An 18,030-nucleotide genomic window follows, 5' to 3' on the forward strand; every position below is an offset into this window, starting at 1 on the left:
GCAGTCGCCCTCCAACAACAACGGAGGGCAGAGGAGCGACGCTCACAACAACAAGCGGAGCGCCGGGTGGCTGAAGCACAGCAGGTTGGCACAGTAGGGGGCACAGGTGGTGCATCAGCCAGTCGTCTCAGTCAACCGACCCGTGGCACCTGCTGGGTCTGCCCCGTGACCTCCTGCCGGTGGGCGTTCGACACTTCACGTGGTAGCGTCAACATGCACCTAGCCTGGCACAAGCGCCATGGTGACGTCGCCGCCACTTAGTGGCGAATGGCGATTGTTGTTGTTTTCCCGATCTCGTCAGATCGCCAAATCTATGCAACGTTAAGCTGAGTGCCTAGGATGGCCGATCGCGATGCATAACAGGTGTTATCGGCCGCCACGAGGCGACTTTGTCAGTGCAATAATATTAATGTTTGGCTGTATGTCCCATGCACAAACGTGTATGCTCGCCTTCACTAACCCACAACTGACACCCAGCGCTGGTCAGAAGCCTTCATCCGTGGCTTTACCAAAAGAATATAAATAACCCTGTGACCTCATATAAAATAAGCGCTATTTTAGGGCTCGTCCGGGATTTGAACCCGGGACCTCTCGCACCCGAAGCGAGAATCATACCCCTAGACCAACGAGCCAGCCGATAGAAGTGGAACGGAGTGGCGTCACTGAATCTGAGCCCTGCCAGAGTTCAACTCTCCCGCCCCATGACTTCACAAGTCGTTCATAAATGACGTAACGCAACTGGGGGGGGGGGGGGGGTCAGACATTTGTGACGATGTGTGACGAAGGGACGGGGGGGTTTGAGAAATGTGACGTCACATCAAAATGCGCAACTTTAGATAGGTATATATAGTATACTTAATTAAATATACTTTTTAATAAATGTTTTCTCCTACAACATCAGAGTGCAGCGCCACATTAAATACGCACTACAAAGACGATATTTTAAAGCGATTTGAAGCATGATTTCTTTTTTGGGAGGGGGGGGGGGGCAGAGCTTTGTGACGTCATATTTGAGGGCGGGGGAGTCTGACTTTTTGTGACGCCGTGTGACTATTGGGGGGGGGGGGGTCAAAAATCGTCCAAAATCGCGTGACGTCATTTATGGACGGCCCCAAAGACAGAAAGACGTCCGGTCGTTCGTTAGGCCTCGCCACGCCACACACCTCGTGTTGCTTTGACGCTTTAATTGGTGCTTGGCCCCACATCTACAACTTCACGTCCTGGCTCTTTGTATGTACTGTGGTTTATTTTCCTTTTGGTATTTTAGTTGAGTGCGCGAGTGCGTTTTTTGTGTACGTGCATTCCTGCGTTCTTACATGTCGGTACACAGGGGCGACTTTGCTAATATTCACACAGCACCAAGGCACTCGATGGTCTTTATTCACGGCCAGGAATCGAACTCGGCTGAGTATGGTTCAGTGGATATTGGTACACGTCCATCGGCTGGCTCGTTGGTCTAGAGGTGTGATTCTCGCTTCGAGTGCGAGCGGTCCCGGTTTCACAATCCCGGACGAGCCCAGACAGTGTATATATATGTTTTTGTGCGTAGCTGTTACAGTGTGTGTGTGTGGGTTGCTTGTGTTGTACCTGGGGCTGTGTTGGTCGTTAATCTTCAGCACTGGGGGAGACAAAAGCGGCCTGGCATGGGATTCTGGGTCACACCACCGCAAAAGTGTGTCGCGCCTGCTTTTTAATAGGTGATTGCTCGCAACATTCCCACCCAACTTTCTGTGAAGCGGTCGTGGATCGGCTCGCGCTACGCTGCGCTACGAACCTGGCGACCCGAGTTCGATTTCTGCTCACGACCAACACCGGTGAGGATTATCTGAACCGATCCCGGGCCTCCCCTAGGTCGACTCAGCCTCAAGCTAGTACCCGGTGCGGTGTGTAGTAAACATCGCCACTGGGAAGACAAAGGCGTTCGGGCGTGGTGCTGGCCACCCACCGCCTCGCGTGCCGTTCCGGACTTCATAGGTGCTACTCGCTAATAGCACCTTGCCCGTACAGCATGTTGAGGCTATACGGGGGGATATTTGTCTTTGTTTGTGCGCTGCACTGATTAGCGCAGACGCCGCTTGAGAGGCCACGAGAGATTCATCAAAGTTGTCCCCGTGACCCCAGTATATAATTATCATCACCTTGCTCATCAAAGGTGCCAGAAACCGGAGGATAAGACGAGGCTGTGGAGGGTGACGCGCACCACGTGCGTCTTAAATCGTTCAACAACAATAACAACAATGGATCTTAATCTCCGCAAAGCGGCCTCGCTGAGTCTCGAGCTCATGTTTCAGCAGGATCCCTGCCTTGGGATGTTTGGCCCAACTCCATGTTGGGATGTTGGGAGGGCAGGAGAGCAGTGTCCTTCACTCATTTTCAGAGAGGGGGGTGGGGGAGGAGGTGGGTCACTTTCGCCGATACGACATCATCAGTTTGAGGGCCTCCATGCGTTTGCAACAATTAGGGGGGTTTGACATCAGCACGATGATGTTGATGATGATGGGGGGTGTTGTCACTCTTTGTGTATTGTCGGCGGCCACACTAAAGGCCACCCAGGTGCCGCCAGTGGCCCGCGGGCCTTGCAATGAAGAACACCGACCTGGAGTGTGTGAGATCTGATGACATAAAAAACAAAAATATAGACGTGCCCAAGAAAGCCCTGACAATCAAACTTGTTTCACCCAAGTTTAATAGTCGCTGCATATCCAGTGGAGTAGTGGACTAATGATTAACAATTCACAGCTCTTCGTCAATCCACTGCCGGACGAATGCCTCCCCTATGCCGTGTCAGTCGTTGGGGGTTGTTAGAGCATACGCACTTTATTTTACGACCCTGGTCAGAGTGGATTGGTGAAGGGGTTGACTCAGGATGGGTTCAGATGTGAATCGCCACCGACGTGAGTCGTGTCCGAGAATACGAATGCAGGTGGCCGAGCTCGTAGTGCGGAGCACGAACCACTGTCCCAGTTTCTACCCCCTTGTGAAGTCATTGCAGGTATTATTGAATCCTTTGTTTTGGGGTTGGATTTTATTGGTGCGAGCCTCCATGCGCGCGTGTGTGTTTGCACGGAGTCTTGTGGCCTCCGGATGAACGGCGCCCTATACACATGTACATTATTATTACGAATGATGTCCTTTATTTAGAAAAGTCGGAGTCTCAGGGCTGCATGTTTTCGGCGTAAAGCACTGTTCACTCAAATCCCACGTTGAGGTTTTTTTTACGCGTATTATTACAAAAGGCAACTGCAGATCTGATGTGAAATGCAAAAAAAAACAAATTTTGGCAAGTGCTAAGTGAATCGATCCTTCGTTTGTCCTCTTCACCCGTCATCGTCACGCACCAGCGTGGCGCAGAATCAACAACTCTCTTGACTGAAAGGCATGCGGAAGCCTTCATCCAGCAGTGGAATAACAGCAGGGCTTGTGTTGTGTACGGACTGCTGCCTTAAATGGAGATTTTAAAAAAATCGCATTATACGCCGTCTCGGCTCAAAGCCACACACACAGCACGGCACCACGCACAATTTAGCACGAGCTCAATGGAGTCTGTGTTGATGTATGATGAGCGAGGAGGATTCGGGAGGGGCGGGGTGGTGCGCGAGGCGAGAGAAGAACGCGTGGCCACGAGACGTGTGGGATTGGGAGATGATTTCGTCTCGACGTTGCGTTCCTTTTCCTGTCATCGCAGCGACGGCGCCCCCAATGGCTCCTAGAGATAATTACTTAAATCACGCTTTTTTTAAAAAAAATAATCTTTGTCGTCGTTGTGCGGAATTAAAAGTGGCAACGTTACGAAGCAGATATTGTCACGGTCTTCCTTTTTTTTGCATCTGTCCTTTCACGTAACGAAAAAAAAGTGTGAAGGTTTTTTTCACATCCCATTATCGGTCGCGTGGCCTTTGGGAGTGGATTTTCTTCAGCGGCATTGGATTAATACTGGTAGGAACCTCCTGGTTACACCAGCCCACAGGGGATTATTGTGTCCGTCCGTCCGTCGTGCATTCATAAATGGGATGGGTGGGGCTGGGTGGAGAGGGGAGGGTGGGGAGGGGCTGGGTGGGGAGGGTGGGGCTGGGTGGGGAGGGGCTGGTCACCCCGTGGTGCCCTTATAAAACTCAACATTTAACCTACTCACGCCGGCTTGTGCCCGCTCTCACAGTCGGGCATATTTGCCGAACACACCACGTGGTGCCGCCGTTGACCCTGGCCATTGACCGAGCAACCCAAAGTTCCTACCAGCTCCCGCCGCAGGAATGTGTTTGGTTTAATGAAACCAAACTCGCGAGTGACTGCCGATGATGCATGAAATGTCGAAACCGCGCCAGCGTTTGCTGGTTCAAAACAAGTGCTGCTGGGAAAAATGCACTCCCCAATGGCCAATGGGATCTGTAAACAACATCAAAAGTACTTATTTTATGTTGAGGAACGGATACAGTCCGGGGGAAGGAGACTAACTGTCTGGGTATTTAATGTCACTGCTGAGATGTGGGGTTCAAATTTAGGTAATAACTCATGCTCAAAATATGTTCTCGAGTTGAGCTAGATAATGGTAGTTAGTGCTGGGACGATTGATCGGCTAAAAGTTAATATCAACTACTTGATTTAGTCAATTACGAGAGCCCTGACATCCTGACTCCCGAAGACGGGAACCCCCCCAACAAGCCATGCCCATTACTGTACCTCCCGAAGGTAGGAAAGCCCCAAGAAGCCACGCCCATTACTGTACCTCCCGTCCAGCGGCACACGTTGGGACAGGTGAGACTGTTTTTGTCCCCCCCCCCAACTATGTTCGTGCTATCCGATTGGCCAAGTAATGGCATTGACAGTCGGTCGAGTGATTGATCCCAGAAAATAATCGGATTATAGCCCAGCTCAAGTAATCGTATAACCTGATCACCAATGATTGCACACACACACACACAAAACGCCATCATAATCAATGTGATTTTAATTAATCCGACATTTCCAATCGTGACAGTAAATGCATTGTTGTCGTTTCGATGATAAGCCGTCTGTGTAGGAGGGCGTTGCAACGGTGGACGAGAAGCATTTGAAAGGTCCCTTAAAACAATATCAATTTGTGGTGCCACCTGCCCGATGCCATTCTCTCACCGGGGGTGTTGGTGCCTTGCGATGAATGAGAATTTCAAAAGGAACTGTCCTTTGTCTCGTTACCAAGCCGATAAGCCACAGTTGCAATACAATTTGGAAGTACACAAAAAAATCAAGAACATAAATAATGCGCATACACACGGGACATCAACGTTTTCATAGGAAACTGCGGAGGGGGGGGGGAAACACACACACACATGGGCAACGCATCGAAGACGTATGCCTATATAAGACAGTGCTTTGGTTGTTTGGTTTGGTGAATCTCTCCATGGAATAGCGTGGGGGGTGCGGGTGGCTTTCCCCTTTTTAATTAAGAACTTTGCAACCCCCGCATCGCTGGTGTCAACCAGGGAGCCCTCACAGGCGGGGCTGCGTGCTCACGCCCACACACGAGGCCCTTCTACGATGCGGCAGTCACAACCGCATGCGATGATAATTGATCTCAATGAATGTCAACATATAAATGCAATGAATGCGTCAGTGCACAGCTATCTCGTCGAACGTCGCGTCAGAGTTTTGAAAGAACACACACGCACACATTATTCAAGAAAGCATTCAAATCGTCTCCATGATCGAAGCAGGTGTTTCGATTAGCCATCGAACAAAGACGGTCAACGCATCGCGCGCTATCATATGCGCCTCTGCGGCCCTCTGGAACGCTCTTCCTTCCGATATTCGGAAGCCACTGGAGCTGATTTGTGTGTGTTAATGTGGTGTCCTTTCCCCCGCACCTCCGATTTGCACGGTTGGCTAGGTACGGTGCGAAATAAGTTCAAAATACGGACATACATACAAGTATCACACAGAGTCAGTGGTGCCAACTTCACGTTCCCTTGGAAAGAACAAGTACGTGCATGGAATAATCACCGCGAAATTCCCAGTGTTGCAACCTCGCAACAATGAAAAACGAAATCCAGACATTCGCAATCCACCGATGGATGACTGCTCCACGCCATTTTGGTTGTGGGTAGTTATTTGGCATTCTTCACCGTGCCGGTGAATGCGATTTGGGGGCATCTGATAAGGGGCAGACCGTTTCTGATATCACTCGCCAAAAGGCAAAGGGTCCACTGAGCTACGTAGCTCTTTGCAGAAGCGACCTTGCCGCAAATGATAGCATAACGAAATGGCTTATCGCATGAAAATGTATAGCAGCCAAATACTCTAAATTCATGTTTCTAAATGAGGGGGGGGGGGGGGGAACGGAGAACCTAGAGAAAAATCCACGTGACCACGGGGGGAACATGCACACTCCGAATATACTGCCGAGGGAGATAATATTACGCCACCATTGCCAGCATCAAACTCGGATCGCCGAATTCGTCGCGCAGAACGGTAACCACTTGATCACAGCTGGAGCCACTACTCATCCTCTTAATGTGGAGGACTTACGATGATGGGCTAAATTGAGCCAAGTCTAGACGTTTAACTCATGATCTCATGGACTCGACTAATAGCAGGGCCATTTAACCAGCTTAGCTTTACCTTGAGAAATAAAAATAATGATCACAACTTCCCACATGTTCCAGTTTTCTTCACATTGTCGGGTGTCTTTTGCCAGACCTCAAATCCGATGGCAAGGATTTGGTTCACAAAAATCAAAATGACTCAGCCGGTATCGGGGCCACACGAGATTGGCTTTTTGGTCGCTGGCTATTTTTTTTTTTTACACGGCAAATGCCCTCTTTGGCAAAAGCAAAAAGCCATGCTTTGAGTGCGTGCAATTTACAGCCGCTAAAATGGTGTGTTCTTCCCCAACTTGCAATTTCAGTCAACATAGCAAAGAGGAGCATAGCGATTAATTCAGTGTGTCTATGCACACGCACAACAAATTGGTCTTAACAATTGTGGAAATGTTTCGAACAGAGTATTCATGGACGACTAGCCCCGTTCCCGAAACCTGAATCTTATATATTCATCCAATTTTGAGAATGTAAACATGGCCCGCTTGCACAAATTGGCAATATCCAGCAAACACGGTGTTAGAGACACCGTTTGCAAATTCGAATCGTATAACCAGCATTGTGAATAGATTTTCAGGCATATGTGCAACAGAATTTGTAGCGTGCATGGACAAACGTGCAAATACACGAATATATATGCGCGTTTATCAACAATTCGGCTGCAATTATTCTAATGTGCTCGCTCATGCAATCAGATGGCAGAAGTGTTTTTTTTTTGTTTTAATGCTTAAATTGCTTTGTGTTGATGACGTACGTATCGGGCACCCGCACTTGCCCGAGCGCTGTGACATTAAGGATGGCGTCACAAAAGGGGGGGGGGCTTCACTTTCACTCCCCGAAATGCATCAATCCCGATGCACTTAGAAGAGGACGCATTCATACGCACGGTTGTCACGCGTCCGAGTGACTCGCCGAACCCGGCGTTTCAAGCGGCGAATGCAGCACGCGAAAGCTCGACACCCCCACCACCCCTCCCCCCCCCACCCCTATTGCGCTTTGCTGAAAGGCGTTCAGGCCCTTAAACGTCAGGCCACCAGCATCATCGACTGCCACGATCCATCCCACCGATGGACGGTCACCTAGGAGGCGTCGCCGTGCCTCGCGCTTCCTGCGATACAACGGGTCCAGTTAAAGGAAGTCACAAATGTCGGATTGGCCACGTATTTTACCCCCACGTGGAAGTGATCATCAAGCAATAGGTTCCTGCCTCACCCACAGGGGGATTTCACCATCAGTCGTGGTCTCAATAACGGCATGCACGCCTGCTCGCCACCGGCTCCAAACATGCACGCAGTCGCATCACGAGGCCAGCTCACGCGTCTCGGCAGGAGACCCTCAATTGCTGTGTAGCAGCAGCGCACCACAGCTGCTGTAAAACCCGCGTGCGAACAGCGAGGCCACAGAGCCTGCAGGAATACGAATTCCTGCAGTTACAAAAGTTAAGTCAAAATAGAGCCTTCTGTATTCGTGGTGTAGGGTTGGGGGGGGGGGGGGGGGATGAATTGCAATTGCTAATGTGGCTCTTATTTTGTAGGCACGTACCCAAGTGGTTTCCCCTGGGCTGTATCAGAGTGAAGTGCAGTCAATTCGCACCAAAACGTAAACCGCATTCAATTACAGCACTCTGGTAAAGGCGCCCCAAACAAAGAGCCCCCGTATAGCCTGAACGGACTGTTGGGGCAAGTGTTAGCGAGCACCTATGAAGGCTGGTACAGAACACGAGGGTGTGGGTGGCCAACACCACGGCCAGCTGCCTTTGCCTTCAGTGGCGATGTGTAAACACCTCATACTCATTTTAAGCAAGTCTACCTAGAGGTCTAGGACCGGTTCAAGAGAATAGTCACTGGCGTTGGCCACGAGCAGGACTCGAACTCGGGTCGCCAGGTTTTGTAGTACAGCGTGCTAACTGCCACACGACCGGCGAAACATTGCTCCCATGTCAACAACCACCACTAAAAGATTTTCCCATCAAGCTGCAGGGGACCTCAAACTTTTGGCAGCAGTAATCCACCATTTGTTAGTCACGGCCATCATGCCCCATCCGGTCAACGGTGCCAAGCAATTTGTTACATTGCCTTCACCACAACAAGTGTGAATTTCCTCGGTCACCCCCTCCAAATGCCAAACCATCATCGTAAACTATACCGTTATGGATGAATGGAACTGGGACAGTCCAACATAGCTCATGCACAGATCTACAACTATGGGCTGGGTTTCCTTCAAGCAGTGTCAGGTCGAGCAGGCAACTCCCACCAAGCAAGGGGTGCGTGGGCATCAGGTCGACCATTTTTGAAGTCTTCCATTAATAAGGGATGAGAGGGCAGCAGCGTTCAACTCTGCCCTTCATCTTTCTGGGCGTTGGCAAGTCGCCACCACTTAGGGTCTTTTTTTATAAGTGGTTGCCTAAAAATGTTAAGTTCCATGCCTGGCTCCACAACTATCGCGCAAGAAACCACAGTAAAAACTTGGTAAAACACGGCGACTAGGCCTTGGCAAAGCGTGGTTTGAGAAGCCTGCAAGGGTCGTCCGTGCATTGTACATGCCAGTCAAAAATTCGAGCAGGTTATCACCGAAATAAAGCATCCATGGCTTTGGGCAAAAGGAGACGTCTGAGCAGTCGAGGAAAAAAGGCACCCCATAAATGGTTGAGCCCTCACCATGGATTTCGGTTAAGGGGACCCCTTTGCACAAAGTAAAGGGGATTGTTAATACTACCCTGGTGTGGTGTATGAAGTGCAGTCATCTATAAAATGGTAGAGTGTTGAACGTGAGCACCACAAGCTAACCGTGCAGAGATGTGGCAGGACAAACCGAGCACGGAAAGCAGTCCCAAAAGAAAGCGTTTACATCTAGGTTTTAAGTGCGCAGCTCCAGTGGGTTCCTGACAGAAGGAAGAGTATTCCAGCAATCTGCAGAAGCACATCTTAAAGTGCAGTGCCAGCAGTCAATGATCAGCAAAAAGCCACTGCCAGGATAACTGCGACCTTGTATAAAAGGAACGGTTCAGGAAGCAATCTTCTACATTGGCATTTATTTAAAAACAATGTTCCTTTTGCAATATTATTAAAAAGTGTAATAAGTGCAGCATTTTAAAGTCTAGGATAAAACTATTACATGCCAGCATAGGTGAAAAAAACGTTAAAAAGTAACAATTTGCAAATGTGCGAGTGGATACAAGACAGGACTCCCGTAGCGCAATTGGGAGACTCGTTTCAATGGTTGTAAAATCGTGCCATCTTGCATGGCAAAGCACAAATGGGCATTGGTAACGATACGTGATGTGCATTAGAAAAAACGGGGTCGGGTACCAACACAAAGTAATATCGCAAGCACGTTCAAAAGCCAGGGAGTGTTTAAATTAGCCGCCTTCCCCACGGTCGGCAGTGCTTTTGTGGAGCATCACGAAGACTCCAGAGCACTACACAGCCAAGGACAGTCAGATACGGGCTCCATGAGCGCCACGCTGTAGTTCCTGCAGGAGGTTGGCACAACGTGGAGACGGGGTGAAGGGGGGGGGGGAGATCAGGGCAGACAAGCCACACGATTAGGTGCATGACATTGTAAAAGCCAGACATTGGTTTTACGGTTGTGCTGCATAGCAGCAGGTTGAGAACAAGCCACAATCTTCAAAACCAAGAGGAGCGCCTAAGGAAGGGTAGTAATTTGAAAAAGCAGATCCGGACTATGGCTTTTTTTTCTCAATATGGAAAAAACCATCGTGTGACTGTGCCATCTTAGACTGAATGACTGCCAAAAGCAGATTGAGATGTGAAAATAAACCCAGGTGATCCAAAAACGCCATGAATGTGGCTTTAGCTGGTGGTCGGTTTGACAAGAGCCAACACTTGTGACATAGCCGAGATCCAGCTCCCAGCACGTAGGTCAGATCAACTCAAAAACCCAAAGTCTCAGTTGTGGTCAATGTACCGGCGTTTGCGCATTTATGTTGCAGCGGTTTGTTAGTTTTGTAGCTACGTTTGTAAAATATTCCTGTGGCGTTAGGTGCTATTGTTTTTCAAATTTATATCTGTCAAATTATTTGCAAAAGGGAATAGAGCAGCATTTGTACCTTAGGGAAAAGAAAACACGTTTATAGTCGTGACAAAATAGATGTAGCCAATGACGTCATAGGCTACGTACCTGGGGCTCTGGTAGGTCTTGAAGGCGCTGTGCATCTTCTGCTTGCCCGTGTGCGTGATGTGAAGGGCAGACACACAAGGCTGCAGAATCTCAAAACTATACCCCGTCAGTTCCTCCAACGCCAGTGGCTGAAGGCCATGGGCGGGGGGGGGGGGAAACAAAAGATTTAGTTTAGTGTTGTACATAAAGTGCACCAAAAAAACCGCCAAAGAACCAGACAAGCTGGAAGGCTGCCAAATGGTGCAACTGGAAACAGCAATTGTGCTGCGGTTTAATGCGAGTTTCCAGCCAATTCGTATTTATGCATGGAGAGCCCACGTATGCAAAGGGGGTAAAAACGTGCTAGTCTGTGCATGAGAGGATAGATTAAAGTTTACCGCTGCCATAGCACAAATACCTTCAGAAAAAGGCAATATTTTCCTGCGAGGCAAGCCATCGAACACCATCTACCACCAGCGCTGGATTACAGGCCACGTGCATATAGCTACTGCTCAGATAGAGGTGGGCAGCCCAAATGGCAAGAGCAGTGAAATTAGAGAATGCGCCACGCAGATTCGAGCACAATTTAAGTTAACTCGTTATCATGTAGTGTTTCACCGTTTGCCGACGACATTCACCATATGCTGGCGAGTTCAAGTAATTTTAAGAGTCCCACCCTCTCCCTTGCACCGTATGGTGCAAATGTCAGACATCCTGCTAAAGTGCAATAAAAAAACTCGTGTACATCCAGCACTTCACTTGTGCCGTTGCTGACATTAAAAGCCTGAAATTGGAGATCTTTTAATTATATGCCAAGTCTCTAGGTTATGAGATTTGAAGCCTTTGTCAACCACGAGCCTCTTCAAAAATGGCCTTCTCTACAGCTGCACCCATGTGAGAAAGTGGAATTGGTGTGTATTCATGGGACCATAACAGGTTACATGAAGAACCCACTTTAAATCATGGATGGTTGCTCACATGTAAAAAGCAGCCAACCATACCAGCACATTACAAAGGGATTTATTTTTTGGGGGGCACAAAATTGGTGATACAGGAAATTAAAGTTGCACATGGTTTAGTCACTAGGAAAACAATGCTTAATATTGCAAATATTTTGATATAAAGCTTTCGCGACTGCAGTAATTCATATTCTTAACGTGACTTTACTGAAAGAGCTAAGAATATTGCAAATATTTTAAAGAAAGTGGGCAGTTAAAATTAGAGACGCAAGCCATAAAGATTGGTCAAGTCCTCAGAGGCAAGGAAGAGGGATACTGCAGTACTTGCCCACTCATGTCCGCTGATCAAGCTTGCCAGGCCGAGCGCAGCTGCCGAGAGGATGGAAGGAACTATGGAGAGGTAGCGCTGACCATCGAGCAGGGTCAGCTCGCCAAGGTACTGTGTGCACGCGTACACACATGACCCCATATAGAAACGTCAAGGTTTCTGGCTGGCGTCGTCAAGAACTCTTTTTGCACGTCTAAAAAGATCGGATGGTCACAAGTCTGAATCTCAAGTCAAGAGGCCGTTTTGTTAGGTGGAGTGACATTCAAGAAATGGATGGAACCAGTCTATGAATGTTCATCTTAGGAGATCGAGCAAGGGAAGTCCGCACTGGTGGATTATCGAAATGCTTGCAAATAGAAATACAAAATAGTCCGATGGGTTCCCCTTTTCTAGCAAAAACTGAAGATTTTAAAACAAACTGAAACCTTTTACAAGGACTCGTCTGCATTAACCACAATACCTGCAGTCAAAATGCAAACAAAATATATAATATATGCATTGTCCTTGAAACCGATTGGTCCACACCAGAGACAGCTTTCTTTTGAGCCTCGTTTCAGACAGTGTTAGACCAGAGGACGCCAAAAGGCATACAGCCCAAAGACAATGCACTGAGTAATGAGCGTGGGGAGAGCATGTACATGTAGATGCACCGTCTGAGACGAGGCTCAAAAGAAAGCCGTCTCTGGTGTGGACCAATCAGTTTAAAGGACAGTGCGTATATTAGAGTTTGTTTGTATTCTGACCACAAGCATTGTGGTTAATGCATACATTATCCTCGTAAAAGGCTTCAGTTTGGTGTTTTAACATCTTAACACCAATTTTGTTGCTAGAAAAAAAAAGGGGAACCTATTAACATATTTTGGTACTGGCAAAGGAGGTCCCATGTACAAAGTAGCCCATTTCATATTTGGGAAGCTTAAGCAATTGTCTTCCCTTTCGACCAATCACATTGCATGGTTGGAATTCAAGTAACCATTGAACCAGCTGGGGGGGAGGGGGTGTCAAGCAACTCGAGCCATTATTTTTCGAATTCGGTAAAACGATTAAGAGCTGCAATGCAAATACGAGAAGTGGTCTTTGATAGTCACGAAAGTCTTTTAAAAAAAATAGCTTACCAATCTCGTGCTAGGGGGCAGTTCCGAATTATCCTAGTAGCAAAAGTAGCTACAAATACTACGGGTCACGCACTTTCAAGGGCCCCGCGCTAAATGCTTTCAAGCCATCAATTCCGGTTCAGCGATTCCACACTTGTTCTATTACTATAGCACTATACCCGCCTTCAACTTTTATGAACGACTGGGTGTTTAAAGTTAGCGATTTGTCATTATCTGGCTACGTAGCAAATGAAAAATGCTATTTACTTTACAAGTTAAATATCTGGCGTGTTTTTTTTAGGGCCCCCTTTATAACAACAAATGCTACAGGCCCCGCACTTTGCTTAATCTGGCAATGGGGCACAACATCGCAGTACCGAATGACGGCAGCAGCTTTACCATGGCGAGGCTGACGACTTGAGCGGGCGTGGACAGCGACTGGGCGTAGAACCTCAGGAACTGGGTGAAGGTCGGCGCGGCGAGGTCGAAGCTGAGAATGCGCAGCAGCAGCTGCTCCATGCGCAGCACCTGACGCACGCTGTACGTGTCGGCTGTCGTGTAGGCGAAGTCGTGCGCGTCTGGGGGGTAAATCTCCTCGTATTTGCTGGGGTGAGGGGGGGGGGTGGCACGTGGTAAAAATGGCAGCAACAGAGCAACGTTAAAAACCCCCACGATAAACAGGAATTTTACTTGGTAAAAATGCTCCCACGGGTGAGGATCGAGACCCCAAATAGGTCGTGGCTGGTTGACAAATTGGTTTTAGTCGCTCGTTTCTGGCGAGCTAGCGTACGCTGAACTTCTCACCGTACGTAGCCCAAATCTGTAAATCGGGAGGGGGGGTGCAAGGGGAAGGCCAAACTAAATAAAAAAAACCCACAACAAATGCAGGCGTTAGAAATCCAATACCCCCTCCCCCCAGCATAATTAACCACCCCATCCATCTCCAGCACTCACGCGGCCACGTAGAGGGCCGCAGCCCCCAGCAGCTGCAGCTTGTCGCGAGTCACGGACATGCGCGAGAGGAAGCGGTCGCTGTAGCCGACGGCGAGGTGCAGCGTCTCCCTCTGCAGGCCGTACTGGGACACCACCTCGGACAGCCAGTCCACCAGCACGGCGCGCATCGGATGCGACATGTCCTGCTGCCGGCTCATGTAGTTCGCCCGGGGCCGGTAACGACTCTGCGGGGCGGGGGGGGGGTCACGCGTGTAATGACGTTCACACGAGGAAACGAAAGTAAGCCCCTGGCAGAAGTCGCGTGTTAGGGAGATGGAGCGCCACTGGGTTCAGAAAGTTACTTTATGGCGAGGAAGAGTTGCTGCTTTTTTGAACTATCACCTTCTGGCAACCTTATATCCTTGCCTGCTTTCTAGGAAACTTGAGCTACGAACGCTGGACTACAACACCCGACTCAGGGGCGTTTTAAAAAAATGGGATACTCTGCATGTTTAAATTGTAACGCTACTTCAATGCGAAGCTCAGTAGTCTAAGGGGGGGGGGGGAAGAAAACTGGTCACCTCTGCTTTGCACATGTAGATGTAGATGTGGACAGAATACTCCGACAAAACCAGGGGGTCATGGACAGTTTCCTTGTTCACCTCCACCCCGCACATGTCCCGGCAGATACAGTTGCCACCGGTGGCCCAGGGAGAGTCCAGGATCATTGGGGAGGCTTGGGGAAAGTGAGGGGGGTGCAGAGATGAGTTGGGGAGGGGGGGGGGTCATGCACAGCATCGACCATTTTTTAAGCATAGGGACATTAATTTTTTTAAAATATATATATTCTAGTCCACGACTGTAACAAGCCTCAAGATTTATGAATACCAAAAGTCAGAATGAGTGATAAGAGGCATTAAGGCAGCTCACCATCAGGATCGTTAGAGAATGCAGTGGACAAATTAAAAAAGGTGGCCAAATATTTGTTAACTTGCAATCAGCGTGTATGAAAGATTATGTACCCACAAACCAATATTTCATTATACTAATATTGTTAGTCTAGCAGAAAACTGACAGAACCTGATTGCAGACCGGTTCAGAAATAATAAATGGAACTAAATTAACACTGCGTGTCAAATGGGCTTTCAAGAAACTCAACAGTTTGGAATTTTGAAATTGTGGTCGAACGACGATTTGAAATTACTAGACGGCTCTATTTTACAGATAACCGTGACCGAGTTACGAAATTAAGTTAAAGGGCTAAGGGAACAAATATTAGTTCGACATCCTGGGGGCTCCCCCTCCACAAGCCACCAGGTCCAACTAGTAAAAAAAATAGATTTTACTTTGCGAGGCAAGGTTTACCGAGTAAATTTCTTTTTCCAGAAGCGATATGGTCGCAACTGAGCAACGAGTTTGCTTGTGGGAATTTATAGTAGGCAAATACCTTAAAACAATTCTAAAACGAGTAGAAAAACAATCGCGGGGAGAGACGCGCAAACTCCAAATACACCAGACGTCGGGATCGAATCCACGGACTCCTTGATACGGGGGCGTAGTTACCGTCTCGCCACCGTAGTGCCCATGACACCAGATCCCTGCCCCCAGCTCACCTGCGCTGGTGTTGGAGCTGGCGGGAAGGCTCAGCGCGATTTCCAAGACGACCTCAAGATCCGTCGTGGCCTCGTGACCCCTCGGCTCTAGCGACACATTGGTGGAGGCGGAGGGAGCCGCAGCGACCTCTGCCTGCACCTCCGCCTCCTCGTAAATGGCAAACGGGGCAGCTGCAGCGGCAAGGGACGGGCTGTGCTTGGGCAGGGCACAGTCCTAACGCAGACAAAGACAGTGGCGTACACCACAGGGCGACTTGAGGCCAGCCAAGCACAAATACTACCACCGCAAGTGCGAACGAGCAGGCTACATAGCCTCGAGCTCTTCCAGCAGCAGTGCCCCTATGGCAAACTGCAGAGCTGCACCTTTAGCCGAAGGAAAGGTGGCCACGAGGCGTGGACTAAAAAGAAATATAGTTGTGTGGTCTGTGCATACGAATGCGAGTAGTCCAGTTAAGCAGGCAAGCATGGGTAACATGTTCAATAAGTGGACGCAGTTACCAATTGCGGAGGGGCGGCACAAAGCTTGGTCAAGCCAAATAACAAAAATGGGTCAGCCGGCAGTCACGATCGAAATTTGCGTTGTAAAAGAAGCTACAGCTGCAATGGGTACAATTAATTTTCCACGTTAAAAAGGCACCTCCGGCCTTAAAACATTTTTTTTTTTTTACACAAAAAGGTAACAAACGCATTTCGACTTTGATTGTAATATATTGCAAGTAGGTCACACGAGGTCCGTCCAATTGTGCTACGTGTATATCATATCCTTGTTCCGCAACTCGCGACTAGCGCAGTTAGCCGTGTGTGGTGCCGAAATACGATACCAAAAAGGGTGCTTCTTTAGTACCGTGTACAATGCCGGTGCCAACAAGCGGCTACGGCAAAGCAAAAAAACGATTTCAACAAAACGCGGCCAAAACAATCGTGGCATCCGTGAGGGATAAGCCCGAGAGAGAGAGAGAGCGTGAAGACGCGTGGCCACCACTAGGCTAGCTCCTGCAGTACGGACACCAGTCTCACCTGGCTGGCAACGCCGCGCCGATGCGAGGCGCCGACTCCGTTGCCGATGGATGCCAACACCCTTCTCGTGCAGCCGCCGCCGGCCGTGGCAACCGCGGCGACCTTCCCATTGATGGCGCCGTGCGAACTCACGACGGCCGCCGCCTTGGGGCTGCAGTTCTCATCGCGGTCGTTCCCCGGCAACGGGGCGGCCGGCACGGACGCAACCCTGCGCCGAATATTCGTGGCCATGTCGAGAGCAATTTTACCAAGCGGTACCTGCGACAGCGGCGGTAGTAATGGGAGCGCAGTGGGACCGCTTGGTGTTTGTGATGGGAGGCCAAAACAACACCACCACCGAGCAACAATAAAGGTGATAGCAAAAACAGATTTAAGCTGTGGGTTGGTCGAGGTGAGTGTTGCATAGACTCGAAGCCTTCCCGCCAGCGCCACCAGCTAGATCCCAACCCAAACCAGCGCAGTATGCAGTTCTCCCACTTTGAGCTTTTATAACTCCCGCGTACACGAAGCCAATTAACTTACGCGCGGCGTGAAAGTGGATGGGATGCCCTTCCCCCCCCCCGCAAAAAAAACCCAATATCATAATCTCCAGGAGCTGCCCTGGTTTGCTAATCACGCATCACTCCATGATTCGTGCGTGCCACTTGCAGTTGTAATTATATAATCAAGCGTTTGTCATAAGTCGCACGTTTAATGAGACGAGAGTGAAATATGTAATAAGTGAATTACTCACATTCAACAACGCACTTGTATGCATGTACGTTGAACTTCTTTCGCACCGTATGTAACCAGCCGTGCTAATCGGAGGTGCAAGATCCCCCGTGTAGCCTGTAACAGACTGTCGGGGCAAGTAGTGTCAGCGAGCACCTATAAAGGCCGGCACGGCACACGAAGGGGTTGGGTGACCAGCACCACGCCCGGCCGCCTTTGTCTCCCGAATGGCACACCACATTGTAACCGTAGTCATTGTTGTGCCCACCTCGCCCCAGAATCTTTAAAGCAAATCATGTTGTGCAGGGATTTTTTTTAAAATCGAGAATTCCCGGCAAGCTGCCAGCCCTTCTTGGAGTAGAGGTTATCAACGTAAGGCACTACCACTAGAGTTTTACAAGGTAAGGCCTATCCGCGATAATCGAAACAAATACAACACCTTGGTCTTAATAATCGAATATGTTACCCTATCTTGCAGTACACTCATCTTATGAATAGGTCTGTACAAAATATATTTTTGTTCATGTTACGCATGGAACCCAAAACGCGCGACCAGATTTGTGGATGGCTTTATTTATTGACACCGGCCACGACTTTGGGGTGCGTCTTACCTGCCAGAGGAGGGTCTTTTAACTTCTAGGAATGACACGGTGCAATTCATATAATGTATGACGCAATACCAGG

General features: G+C 49.0%; 1 protein-coding gene and 1 non-coding gene across 3 annotated transcripts; both read right to left on the reverse strand.

The window, feature by feature from the left end:
* Positions 1-560: 560 nt before the first annotated feature.
* Positions 561-632, reverse strand: TRNAP-CGG (transfer RNA proline (anticodon CGG)). The gene has a single exon. It is a non-coding gene; the product is annotated as a tRNA-Pro (tRNA).
* An 8,956-nt stretch (positions 633-9,588) lies between these two features.
* On the reverse strand, positions 9,589-17,113 carry LOC116943597 (cyclin-A2-like). 2 transcript variants are annotated; one of them, XM_032956575.2, is made up of 8 exons: positions 16,636-17,113; positions 15,619-15,832; positions 14,587-14,741; positions 14,027-14,250; positions 13,472-13,676; positions 11,979-12,089; positions 10,713-10,840; positions 9,589-10,044 (listed from the first exon to the last, which is right to left on the reverse strand). In XM_032956575.2, the coding sequence occupies exons 1-8, from the start codon at positions 16,864-16,866 to the stop codon at positions 9,972-9,974; spliced, it is 1,341 nt and encodes a 446-aa protein (XP_032812466.2). In that variant the 5' UTR covers positions 16,867-17,113; the 3' UTR covers positions 9,589-9,971. The 2 variants fall into 2 exon arrangements, with proteins under 2 accessions (XP_032812466.2, XP_032812467.2); XM_032956576.2 differs by lacking the exon at positions 11,979-12,089.
* Positions 17,114-18,030: the final 917 nt, after the last annotated feature.

The sequence above is a fragment of the Petromyzon marinus genome, chromosome 18 (assembly GCF_048934315.1).
Source record: "Petromyzon marinus isolate PM22_M1 ecotype Great Lakes invasive population chromosome 18, UKy_Petmar_22M1.pri1.0, whole genome shotgun sequence".
Lineage (NCBI taxonomy): Eukaryota > Metazoa > Chordata > Hyperoartia > Petromyzontiformes > Petromyzontidae > Petromyzon > Petromyzon marinus.